Here is a 13,117-nt window from a genome sequence, read left to right as displayed (position 1 = left end):
GCAGTATAATCATTAAACCTGACTATCCTTGGTGATGTGGAATTTCAACACAATTACACCACACCATACAGTCATGTAATTTTAACTGTATACACACACACCATGCGCAGCTTTAATAGTGGTGTTCATAAAATAGCACGTATTTCAGATTGATAATAACAATTTAAATTCAGTGCTGATAATCAGTTATATGCTTGTGAAACAACATTCAATGCCAAACCTGAGTCTGGCCTTCAGGGTGCTGTGGCTGAAACATTATTGGTCAAATTAACTTGGAGATTTGCATGCTAAACACATACCTTAAGGCTGGATCCAGAGGTCTGTCCTTCAGCCTATGCTACCTACATGTAATTTTTCTACTTGCATCTCATAGTGTGCATCTGTATCCCGATGTCTAGAAAGCTCAGTAAAGTAGATGACAGGTGTTGGAAAAGATCAAAACAATTTCTGAACCATGTGATGAAAAAAAATCTGTTTTTGTCGCAGGCATTCTGTTGTCAGACGTTAAGTGACTATTCTGTATTTCCTTTTTATCTTTAACAGAATCAACAATTGTTGCCTTTTAAATGTATTACATGTGTATGAGACAAGGTTGCCAAAAGCACAGCCAAAGTGCCTAAAGATAAGTGTTTTATTTTTCTTTTGTACGAAACGTTATCACTAATTTCATCCAAGTGATTAAAAGAAAATGCCGGTGGTGTGTAAAGAACTATCTACTGGCTTGGCAGGCTTATGTAAGGGTTGTTTCTTTTTGACAGTTCACCTCCACAACAAATTTCTGATGGAGACTTTTCTGATTGAAAATTACAGGCATTTATATTTTCAGCATGATTTCTTCAAAAATGTTGTCTTTTTGTTTTATTTCATTAAACAACTAATTTCATCAGTGACACAGCTCCAGTCATGAGACAGGGAATAGCACTACCATTCAGGCAAGGGCAAAGAATTATGTTGGTAAGGTATGTCCAGTATCCAGTGACTACTAAGTGGTCCCTAGCAATAATTCAGATTAATCAGAGGCTCTCATTCTGTGCTACGAGTCCTGCTTCCCTAACTCAACATTACTAATGCGGCTTTACCGCTTTTTGTAAACGACAAATTTAGACAAATTTATTAATCCCTCTAATTGAAATTCAGTTTGTTTATTTTTGTTACTTTGTTGTTGTTGTTGTTGTTATTATTATACACATGCATTAACATATGGCGAGTGAGGGGGCTGCCACGTATTCAAACCCTCTAGCAGTTAGCGATTCAGGGCCTTGCTCAAGGGCACTTATGGGAAAGCCCACGAGGTGAACTGGCACCTCTTCAGCTACCCGTCCACAGTCCATCTGACTGGTCCAATCTGGAGTTGAACCAGTGACCCCACAGGCTGAGCTACTAAGTGAAGTAGTAGTAGTGAAACAGTTCATTTTACCACTAGAGTTTGTTTCTTTAGGAGGCTATGGTGTGTATTTGCAATAGTAAGTTGTCACAAATTTGGCGTTTGTTATGGGTAGCTACACTACTATATTTTGAGACAAGAATTTCACTTTGTCCTTTATTCCTAGATGTTGCATTGACATTAGTGTGAGTGTGTGAATGGACAATTAGGCTAATTTGGTGATATTCTCAATCAGAACGGCATTCAAAAAAAGTAATGTGCCAATTAGGAGATACTTTGCAGCAAGTCAAAGTATAAGTCACTTAAAGGTCCAGTGTGTAAGATTTAGGGGGATTTATGTGCAGAATGTGGCGATAATATTCATAAATGTGTTTTAATTAGTGTGGGTAATTGCCTGAAATTAAGAATCGTTTTCCTTACCTTAGAATGAGTGCGTCAGTCTACTTGTCACTTGTCTACTTGTCAAGATCAGGGCATCGAGTTCATGATTTATTATTGCACTCACTTAAGTTGAAGTCACTCTCACAATAATACCAAATTGTATTTGATCTTTATCATTCTCCAGCTTTTTATGAATTGAGTGGATTGAGTGAATGTTGCTTTTTAATGATTATCATTAGTTTAGATGAGCTCAGAGAGAAATCGTGGAATCTCAATTGGCATCAAAGGTCAGGATTGCTTGTTTTGTTCAGATGATTTGACTCATTAATAATAAAGTTTGCAACAACTTTGCAAACCTGAAAGAGTGAAAGCAATTATTTTGATTTGCATTGAACCATGTAGTTGAATCCCTGTGCTTAGAAATCTCCCATTAGATGACACTAAAAACAAGTAAAGATTTATATCAAGTTAGATGAGTATGCTCAAGCATTTTGTTCTTTATAATATCCCTTGTTTCCTTGGTGATATATAATCCCCCGACTAAAGACTTTCCTAGTCGACTAGAAGTTGTTAGTTTAAGCCATTGGTCAACTAGTCAGAGCTTTATTGCCAAGTAGTGTTTTACACATACAAGGAATTTGCTTTGGTGTTAAGGTGCTACACGCAGACAGACATACAGCTGACATAAATAGATGCAGAAATATATAAATATGTAATAACCAAATGCAAGTTATATACGAATAACAAAAGAATAGAGAAAAATAATACAACTGACAATATAAAATAAAAATAACAATGGAACAACAATTTACAATTAACAACAAATTAACAACAAATATGTGCAATGTGCCAGGTTCATGCATGATATTCAGCTGCCACAGGAAGTACATCCTATGTTCAGCTCCCACTTGAGGTCCTGGGAGATGATGGTGCCCAGGAAGCGGAAGGAGTCCACAGTGGTGACGGGGGAGTCACTCAAGATGATGGAGGAAGGTGTGGCTGGGCTATTCCTGAAGTTTATGATCATCTCCATTGTCTTCAGAGCGTTGAGCTCCAGACTGTTCTGGCCGCACCAGGTCACCAGATGTTTGATCTCCCACCTGTAGGCGGATTCATCCCCACCAGAGATGAGCCCAATGAGGGTGGTGTCATCCGCAAACTTCAAGAGCTTGACAGACTGGTGAATGGAGGTGCGAGGGGAACCGGTGCTGATGGTCCTGGAATCAGAGACATGTTTTCCCATCTTCACGTGCTGCTTACTGTCCGTCAGGAAGTCTGTGATGCACCTGCAGGTGGAGTCAGGCACGTTCAGCTGGGAGAGCTTGTCCTGCAGCAGGGCCGGGATGATGGTGTTGAAAGCAGAGCTGAAGTCCACAAACAGGATCCTGGCGTAGGTTCCTGGGAAGTCCAGGTGCTGGAGGATGTAGTGAAGGGCGATGTTTACTGCATCATCTACAGACCTGTTGGCTCTGTAGGCGAACTGCAGGGGGTCCAGTAGTGGGTCTGTGATTGATTGAAGGTGGGACAACACAAGGCGCTCAAAAGACTTCATAACCACAGAGGTCAGGGCGACGGGTCTGTAGTCGTTTTTTCCAGTGGTCCTTGTTTTTTTGGGGACAGGGATGATGGTGGAGGCTTTGAAGCAGGCTGGCACATGGCATGTCCCCAGTGAGGTTTTAAAAATGTCTGTGAACACACTGGAGACAGCTGATCAGTGCTTCGGGGTGGATGGGGAGACAGAGTCTGGCCCCGCTGCTTTGCGAGGTTTCTGCCTCCTGAACAGTCTGTTGACGTCCCTCTCTAGGATGGGAAGAGAGGGGGAGGAGGTGGGAATGAGATGGTGGACTGTGGCCGATCAGTGGTGTGACGGGGATGGTGTCCGGTCTGTCCCATTGTTTTTCAAAGCGACAGTAAAACTGGTTGAGCTTGTTGGCCAGGCGTGAGTCGTGGATTGGGGGGATTTAGGTTTGTAGCTGCTGATCTGTCTGAATCCTCTCCAGACAGAAGCAGAGTCATTCCTTGAGAACTGGTGTTGTAGTCTCTCTGTGTACAGCTGTTCTCGCACCGCCCTGCTAAACCTGTACTTTGACTCCTTAAACCTGGCTCGGTCCCCACTCCTAAATGTCTCGTCCTTTTCCAACCTCAGCTGTCTGAGCTTAGCTGTGAACCAGGGTTTGTCATTGTTATAACTCACCCTGGTGCGTGTTGGAATGCAGCTGTCCTCACAGAAGCTGATGTAGGATGTCACAGCCTCTGTAAACGCATCCAGATTGTTGGTAGCAGTCCTGAAAACATCCCAGTCTGTGCAGTCCATGCATTATTTTGCCCCATTATTTTTGGGGCATCAGGAAATATTTGAGGGCTGAGAAAGAATTTTAATAAATAACATTGTTGACACTATGCAGGGAAATACTAAACCACAATAACGAGCCTTTAAAATATAAATTTGACAAGCGGCACGAAGTGAGCCGTCTGTCAAATGCGAACTGCAACAGCAGTAATGATTCTGAATTTGTCAGAACAACCAGCAAGGAAACTGAACATGTTGTTAAATTTCAACACAGTATAACATCACACAAGTCTTGTTGTTCAAGACACGAGAATGAATAATCAGACTTATCAACACAATGGATGATGTATAACGTTACTTACAAATTAACTCTCTACAAACTCGCTTGCTCCTCTCCTGTCCCCACCCTACATACTTTAAATATATTCTGCATGGAGTTTCTACATGTTACCAGCTCCGAGTGTTTAAGTCAACTTGTATTCACCACGTGCAGGCAGTATCTGTTTTATTATTCTCACAACTGCATGTGCTACATAGTCAATACCCACATGCCCAGGGCATTTGTTCTGTGCCTCTGGAAATCATTATACCTGGCCTTCAAGGTGCATGTTTCCTCATTTATTTATTAGCTAACATAAAAATGTTTTAAAGCAAAAGCTTGGTTTCCAAACTAATAATTGAACATACGTGTGTTTCACTGAGATTTAATAAATAAATTGATAAAAAATGTGTGGCTGTGGGAATATTAAATATTTGAATATAGATATACAGTTAAGGTATAGTAAGATATGTTTTGTTATATAGGTTTTTCTATGTCAGTGTTCTGTCACAGGTAGTGAAGTATTCGTCAGTGCTGAACATTCACAGCGCACCCACATCAGGATCAACACATTGAGTACAACCAGCGTACAAGCATTCTATTCTAACCAGACAAAACACAAACCCCTGCGGCGCTGTCACTGTTTACCTGCTGGAAACTATAGAGGGCTCACTGTGAATCTAGAAGACACAGGGCTTGGATTTTCCCTTTTGTTGGGCCTCTACTCTCTTTCCCTAACCCAACATCGCTAATATGATAGGCTTTGCCACTTTTTACTAACGTGTGAGAATTTATTGATCCCTCTAGTTGAAATTCAGTTTATTTTTATTGTTTTTTGCTTTGTTATTATTATACACATTATACACATGCATTAACGTATGGCTACATGCCAGAGTGAGGGGGCTGCCACGTATCCAAAAGTGGGTGTCCACGCTTAAATTGTGGTACATTTGATTATTAAATTTTTTTTTAAATGAACTTTGTATTTACTTTCACTGTTTTGTATTTTTCCTCTTTGTTGTGCAAATTTATACAGCAAGGTGCTACAAAATGTAATCAGATCATCTACTCTCCTAGAGGCACCTGTGGTGTAACAATAGTTTGTGTGAAGTAATGTGATCACACTAACGTCTCAGCACACATGCACACAAATAAGCAGGTTCAAACAGGACGTGATAAAAGTGTTAATATTTTGTCATCAGATTGGCTGCAAGGTGACAGTGCTGCTCTTCATCTATTTTCTGGCCACCAACTACTACTGGATCCTGGTAGAAGGCCTCTACCTCCACAGTCTCATCTTCATGGCCTTCCGATCGGACTCCAAATACCTCTGGGGCTTCACGCTCATCGGATGGGGTAGGCAGAAGAAATACAGATTTCTCATTTCACAACTATGACGTGCTGCAGCATGACTAAAACAGCTGTTCTAAATCATTTCCTTTAATTACATCAGCAAAAATGTGGCAGATGCTGAAAGCTTTCGATAATAGAGATGAAACTTGCTATACAGCCACAATTACCATGTCAGCTTATTAAACAGACAATACAATGTGTTGGAATAGTCTATACAATGCATATTCTTATATAATTGAAAGGCCCCAAAGCGCTACATCTTCAAATTTATTTCCTGGGGCGTTTTATAACTCAGACAGAACAAATATCATCTTACATATTACTGTTTGAATGCAATTGAGTAGGCAAAATATTAATTAATGTCAAAACATAAATACACAAATGAGAGATGGGGGAAGTTTGAGAATTTAGAACCTTTTGATATTCTTTATGAAACAGAACTGCTTGTACTAGTAGGAGTTTTTGTTCTTTTCGTGCACACAAGCATGTGACAGTGTTCAGACGAGTAGATGAAAGGTGTGTGTGGCCCTCCACAGAAAAGTTTTGTTCTTTTCTTTGAAGTCAGAGGAAAAGAAATTGCACTCACATTAGAATTCTGCCCCATGTGTGTCTGGGTTTTGTTTGTTCATCTGCACACCTTGAACTGAAATGGCTGCATAGGTTTGTTTTGGTTAAATGCCATCAGTCATTAAGTGTTGTATTAGTATACTGAGTTTAGATTTGTGAAAATCCACTATGCTTTGAACGACAACCAACAGAATGAAAAACTAAGAGTTATTGTAATATAATTATGCTGAAAAGTAAAATTTCCTTTTGCTTTGCATTTCTGAAAACACTCTCTAAATGTTATGTTATTGCACATACTGCTAACAATATGTAGAGATTATATTAGTGTTGTGTCAGGGCTAATGCCTACTTTATTGCCAAGCCTTCCTGATTTACACCATACAGTGACTCATACGAGCAGCTGTGCCAAGATGCCTAAAAATAATTATATACAGATCACAGCTTTGTAGCTTGCTAATTGATGTGTTTTGAATGGTTGTAAATGTACAATATAAAGAGTGAAGTCTGCCTTGTTATGGGAATTCTTGAGATATTTTGGAGATTGTTTCTTAAAAGGGGCTCTATGGAGTTTTCTTGTAAACAAAGTTTCTTTTTACATCCAATGTTACACAGTGTGTGCATCCTAGAGGTCTGCACACTCAGGTCCTCTCAGATCAAACCTGAATGCATGGCTTTCACACTTATAAATAGAAAACATTTTCTTATAAAAATAGGACTGTGTGTCATGTCACCCATATTTGCTTATGCAAGTGCATACGCATCCTTGTGCACGTGCATGAGAACAAACAAAATGGAGACCCTCTCATAAAAACATTGCTCCTCAGAGTACATTTTAACTTGCTTTGTGTCATCACATCCATCTCACGTGTAGGAGATAGGATGCATGTCTTGCTAGGTCCAAAGTCAGACGCAGCCAGCCCTTCATTTTCTCCCTGGAGACATAAGAACCAAATTAATTTTGCAGAACTCATTTTGAGCTACTTTGGAAGAGTTATGAGCAGCATAAATTCCTATTAGGTAAAAAAAAAAAACTGCAGAGAAAATACAGTATGTCTGATAGAGTTCACTGTAATGTGGACAACAGAAATTGCAATTTACATTCATTAATAAACATGCCCTGAACACTGACAATATAAATGTAGCCATTCTGACATGGACGTGTTGAATACCAATCATTTTCACTTGTAAATAATTTTAACGTCTTCAATTAATTTCTTGTGCATTTATGTTGACATGGATGGCAGAAGCCCAAAAGGTGAGAATAAAAACCAGTGCTATAACTGGGATGCCATCCATATGGTAAAATGGATGAAAATATTGTTTCCATAAGTAGCTACCATATGGTTACATCCCCACACTTTCCTGTACTCTCACACTCCCATAACGCTCTCAGCCTCTATTTCTCTTTCTCTTCCTAATTTTCTCATCCTTTTTAGCTACAGATTAGACACAGCACTCAAAATGTGTCTATCTGGCCATTTATATAGAAAGATAGGGGAACTCTTATCATCCAGTTGATGTTCCATTTGATTAATCATGTGGACTGTAATGAATCTGCCATATTTAGATGAGCTGCTTAGGGATGTGATAGAGGCAAGAGACATTTCTTCACAGAAGTCAGTCTTGCATAACCACAGTCACTTCTGCTTAAGATTGTAGAAGTAGTCAGGAGGCCACGTAAGTAATTTTAGATGCATTATCTAATAAAGTTTAATTCACATCTGACTTTTTACAGCTGCATAATGTCAAATGTACAATTCAGTGCATTTCTGTAAAACAGTAATGTGCTTTAAGAGCACAGCAATCACTGCAGGGGATATATATATATATATATATATATATATATATATATATATATATATGAGAGAGAGAGATATCTAATAGTTGTGGTGGTGGCTCTTGGCTCGTACAGATATAGATTAAAACTAAACGTAGCACGTTCAGAATTGATCCAGAGAATAGGCAGTCAAGTCTTGGGAGCAGGTTTGAGGTTCCTGCATTACATTGTAAACACAAAGACAGATTAAATCTATGCTGGTAATTTGTTAATTAGTGTTTTTATAAATGAACAAATTGATGGAACACAAGTAGAATGAAAGTGGAATCAATAGAGACCCACACAACTTAAAAAAACTTTCAAGAAGTTGTTTCTTGACTTTATAAGGGATTTTTTTGTGATATGACCATAAGTGGGAATACTGGTTTGTCCAAAGGTTAGTAGAGCAGGGGTTTATGTGTACACTAAAGTGGTACACACAGACAAATTTGCACCTGCAGACAGAAGACGTAGCTAAGATACAGAAGCTGGGTTGTGCTGTTCTGTGTGACCGTGTGAAAGATGTGACATTATTGCTTTTCTGGAAAAGTTGACGCACGTTGACACTGGTGAATAGGACGGAGGTTTGTCATGTTGCGCGAAAGAGTGATGATGCCTGTTAATATGCTGCCAGTGTGTGGGATGACATATTTAACAATTAGACTGTACACAAATGATTGGGGACCATGCGCCATGGGTGTTAAACATATACAGAGGATCACGCTAAGCCCTGACAATCATGTCTCTGTCATTTTTTTCACAAAATCAATCACAATCAACTAGCAAATAGAACCAATATGTCAGTTTTGAGTAACATAGATCTAATTAACAGTAATAGCTCTGGGGAAGGGCTTTGTTATTAAAAAGTGAAAAATGCGTTTTAGCCTGTCTCCCCACCCCCCAATGATTTTGATACAGTCCCTAATGGCTCATCCAGAGTTTGGTTCTTTAACGGATGTTGCCCATGTTAAGGGTGTAATTTTAACTTGGATGCTTAATTACCTCATATCTTTACTTCTTTAATGTCACATATAGGAAATGAAATGACAAACAAAGTATGTGACATCATCGGGACACTGCAGCTCATTGTTCTGTGTCATTTCAGGTGTTCCAGCTGTTTTTGTGGCAGTGTGGGCGATTGTCAGGGCGACAGTAGCAGATGCAAGGTGAGAGAGCGCAAAACACACTGTGTCCAAATGCAGGTCTACTTTTATACCAATTTGTTTTAAAAGGTCATCAAGTCTAAAGGATAAACTTGAATATAAACATGAAAAGATGCTTAATCATTGTGACAATTATAAATAATTAGTAAATATTATAAGATATTAAAATTTGTGAATAAATGCTTCTTAGAGGCCTTTTTTATTTATAAGTTGTCATGTCAGGCACACTTCATGGCCAAAAGTATCTAAAAAAGTATGTGGACACCGAACATTACACCCAAATGGGATTCAACATCTCATTTCAAAACCAGGGACATTAATCTGCTGTTATTACAGCCTCCACTCTTCTGGGAAGGCTTCCCAGATGATTTTGGAACCTAGCTGCAGGGAACTTTCTCCCATTCTCATAGTGAGCTGCAATATAGCCTGACTTGCAGTCTGCTTTCTTAAAGTTGTTGGATGGGGTTGAGGTCAGTGTTCTCTGCAGGCCAGTCATGTTCGTGCACACCAATCTTAGAAAAACATTTCTGTTTGGACCTCGCTTTGTGCACGGTGGTATGGTCGCTAAAACAAGGAAAGTACGTGCCGCAAACTGTTACCACATGCTATTGTCTAAAATATTTTATGCTGTATGCTGCTCCTTTAAATGGAACTGAGGGGCCTTGATAAAACCATGAAAAACAGCCCTAGACCAAATGTATGCATGTATACATATTTTGGCCATTAATTGTATTTCAGAAATACAAAAGCTACATTATATGTGTAGGTCCAGGATCTGTAAAGGACACCAGCAATCTGTTAGTTTAATTTGTACCATTATAAAGGTCCACCTCCATTATCCATTTGCAGGAAGATCATCAGAGGTTTTCACCGCTGACAAATTGACATGTTGAAATAAGACCTCCCTCTGCCTCTCAGTTGCAGCTCATAACATTTGCTATTTGGTTCACTGTTAATACAGTGCAGAGCTAAAAAGAAAGCAGAGCTAAAAGGACTTTGCCTTTTGGAGTAGCTGAACATACTAAATTGAAGGAAGAAACGAGAGGTCATTTCCCCCCCCCTTGTGTTCAGGCTGCCACCCCAAACTTTAATACATAAAGTTAGCACACTTCTGGTGATGTGTTACACTAGACCAAAGGTTCCCATTGAGCATACACTACAAATTACACTGACTATGTATGTTAAAATTATTGCCTCACAACAAAAGGATTGTGGGCTGGAACCCACTGTTCTAAATTGCCTATTGGAGTGCCTTTTTGTGCGGTGACCCTGTGACCGGTCCTGGGTGTTTCCTGTCAATGGGCAGAAAATAGCATTTCCGGAAGTCCTGGAGATTAATTCAGTTAATTTATATTCTGTTCAGACTGTTGACAGACCCTGGGTGAGAGGAAGTGGTGACATAATTTTCTATGATTATCTACATTTTGCAAGTAGTAGTTATATTTTAAATAGTGCAGCCTCTGTCAACCATGTCACAAAAAATGAAGGGTTAGTCTTAGTCTTAGTCTTTTTGTTTTGTCACTGCCTTCGTCTACTGCAAATCTCAACTTATTCTTTTTAAGCCGTCCTCTGTGCCCATCAGTTGCAACCCCTGTGTTAACATTTTTTAGGCCACATTATTTTGTGCTCAGGACCATGTCATCATGTCTGCAGCTTTGTTTGTGTGCAAACAAGCCACCACAGGGCTTAGGGGAATTATGGTGTTTGCTTTGTAAACTGTGGCGAGAGCCATGCATAAGAGAAAATGGCAAACTCTGTAGCACACTTACTACCCCCACCCCCTCTGCTCTCTTGCGTTACGCCTCTCCGCCCCCCCCCCCCAAAAAATAAAAAAATCTTCAGACTGACGCCACCAAATGCGCAAGACAACCGATATGTTTGCTACCGGGGCTGCAGTAGCTTCAACATCAGCTGTAGTACCTGACGTAGAGCGGACACAAGGAGTGAAGGAGATCTGTAGCCAATGCCAGGCAGAGGAGGAGGCGTGTGTTAGCGAGTGACAAAGTGACAGGGCTGAGTGAGAAAGTGAGCAGGAGGAGAGAAGCCGTAAGCATTTCTTAAAAATGTTCTGAAAAATATCTTGCACCAAGAAATGTTAATTAACAAATAAAAATGCTATGAAAAAGGTTTATTTGCACAGTAAGCCTATAGTGCAATGTAAATATAGAAGAAAACTGTCGTCCAAAAAAAGTAACTTAAGCTAAAAACAATAATAAGCTACTGATTACTGCATTATATTCTATTATATTTTTATATTCTGAATTGTCACCTGCCACCTGAAAGTGTTTAATGCTCAAAATCTTCTAGGGGTGTGAGGGGTGTCTGACCAATTTTGGCCAAAAATGCCAGGGCCAATTTTTTGTCCCAGCCCTGACCAGACCATAACTACCTTTTGTAAGTCATGAGACACATTAAACATGTAGTTAACGTTGTGAAATTGTCGCAGTTTGGTTAGGTTTAAGCAACAAAACTACTTGTTTAGGTTTAGAAAAACATTGGGTTTTTGGTTAAAATAAGTTCATTACGTCAGTCAGGTGACGTACAGCATATCACTCGACTTAACATGTGACATAACTCACGTTAATCATGTGATGGAATACACGTAACTTATGTGACGGAAGTCAGTAACGCTATTTAACTTAAAAATCTAAATAACTCACCATTTGCTTGGTTTTACATGGGACTTGAAGGCCATTCTCTGGGATGACAGTCCTGGGTTTGGTTGATCCGTCCATTCACCTCATCCACCTTCTTACACTCGTTTGTGATTCATAGATTACAATTTGTGCACCTGCAATAAAGAATTTGAGAAGGTGTAACTGTTGTGTTACACCTTCTACAAGTTTGCAAATCCTAAAGATTTGCAAATTTGTAGAAGGCGTATTTTTCTCTGTAACTACAAATTAACTGATACACATGTATGATTTTCTATAACTACAAATTCCAATGTCAAAGGTGGGTCAATTGATACCTTCATAAAGTTGATAAAGCTTCACTCTCCCATTTCTGGATTAATTCAAACTCACCACAAAATTTAGAAAATACTATAGCATCCATGAAAGTTTGGGAAATCTATGTGGGTAATGTTACTGTGACTCTCATGCCATTTCCCACATTACATTGTGTGATGTGTTTTTGAAGACCATGCATGCACCCTATGCATAGTACACAGTCAAGCAACATTTGTGATAGAACTGCGTAATCATGTTTGCATAATCCCCTGGAGCATTTGCATTTTGGAAAGCTATGTTTGTATAATGATGCAAGGGTTTCTTTGAAGTTTACAAAACAAAATGGGTCGCATGCAGAGAAAATACGAGGAACCAACTGCTTCTTTCAGTGTGACATTTTTAGCTAGAGAAAAGTAAAAGAGAAAATAAAAATAAAAAGGGTAGACAATTTGACTCTACTTCAAGGTAAAACAGGCCATTAAAAAGACAAGAAATGTCATGAAATGGCAGTTTGAAAAGTGAAATGAAAACCTAAAATACAAAATGTTCTATACAGTATGACAATGGTTACATTTAAAATGGAAATTGAAAATGAAAGAAGATGGAACATCTATAATGAAAAAAGTGGGAATGATCAAAATACAATAATAAATTTAAAAAAAGGTCACTTGGATTGGTAATGTAGTAAAACTACAATTTCCAAATACCAGAGGAAAAGGATAAAGGATCTTTAGGAAACTGCGTTTTCTGTCTCTGTTTGACTGTGTTTTCCATTTCACCCTTTTTGCTATTCTTAGTGTCTTCTCCGAGATCAATTCGCTGATTTGTTTGACAAAAGAGTTTAAACATTTGAATTGTTTCTAACCAAAATGTAACTCTAACCTCACGTTTTC

At 39.0% G+C, this 13,117-nt stretch overlaps 1 protein-coding gene across 2 annotated transcripts in view; it reads left to right on the top strand.

Moving 5' to 3' along the window:
* Positions 1 to 13,117, top strand: part of pth2ra (parathyroid hormone 2 receptor a) — a 66,134-nt gene that overhangs the window by 30,373 nt on the left and 22,644 nt on the right. For both annotated transcript variants that reach the window (XM_046055025.1, XM_046055026.1), the window contains 2 exons: positions 5,577 to 5,730; positions 9,216 to 9,276. In XM_046055025.1, coding sequence (XP_045910981.1) covers positions 5,577 to 5,730; positions 9,216 to 9,276 — 215 coding nt within the window. The remainder of the gene's footprint in view (positions 1 to 5,576; positions 5,731 to 9,215; positions 9,277 to 13,117) is intronic.

This window comes from Micropterus dolomieu, linkage group LG07 (genome assembly GCF_021292245.1).
Source record: "Micropterus dolomieu isolate WLL.071019.BEF.003 ecotype Adirondacks linkage group LG07, ASM2129224v1, whole genome shotgun sequence".
Lineage (NCBI taxonomy): Eukaryota > Metazoa > Chordata > Actinopteri > Centrarchiformes > Centrarchidae > Micropterus > Micropterus dolomieu.
The sequence above is the reverse complement of the archived record's forward strand: the minus strand, read 5'-3'. Positions and strand labels throughout refer to the sequence as shown.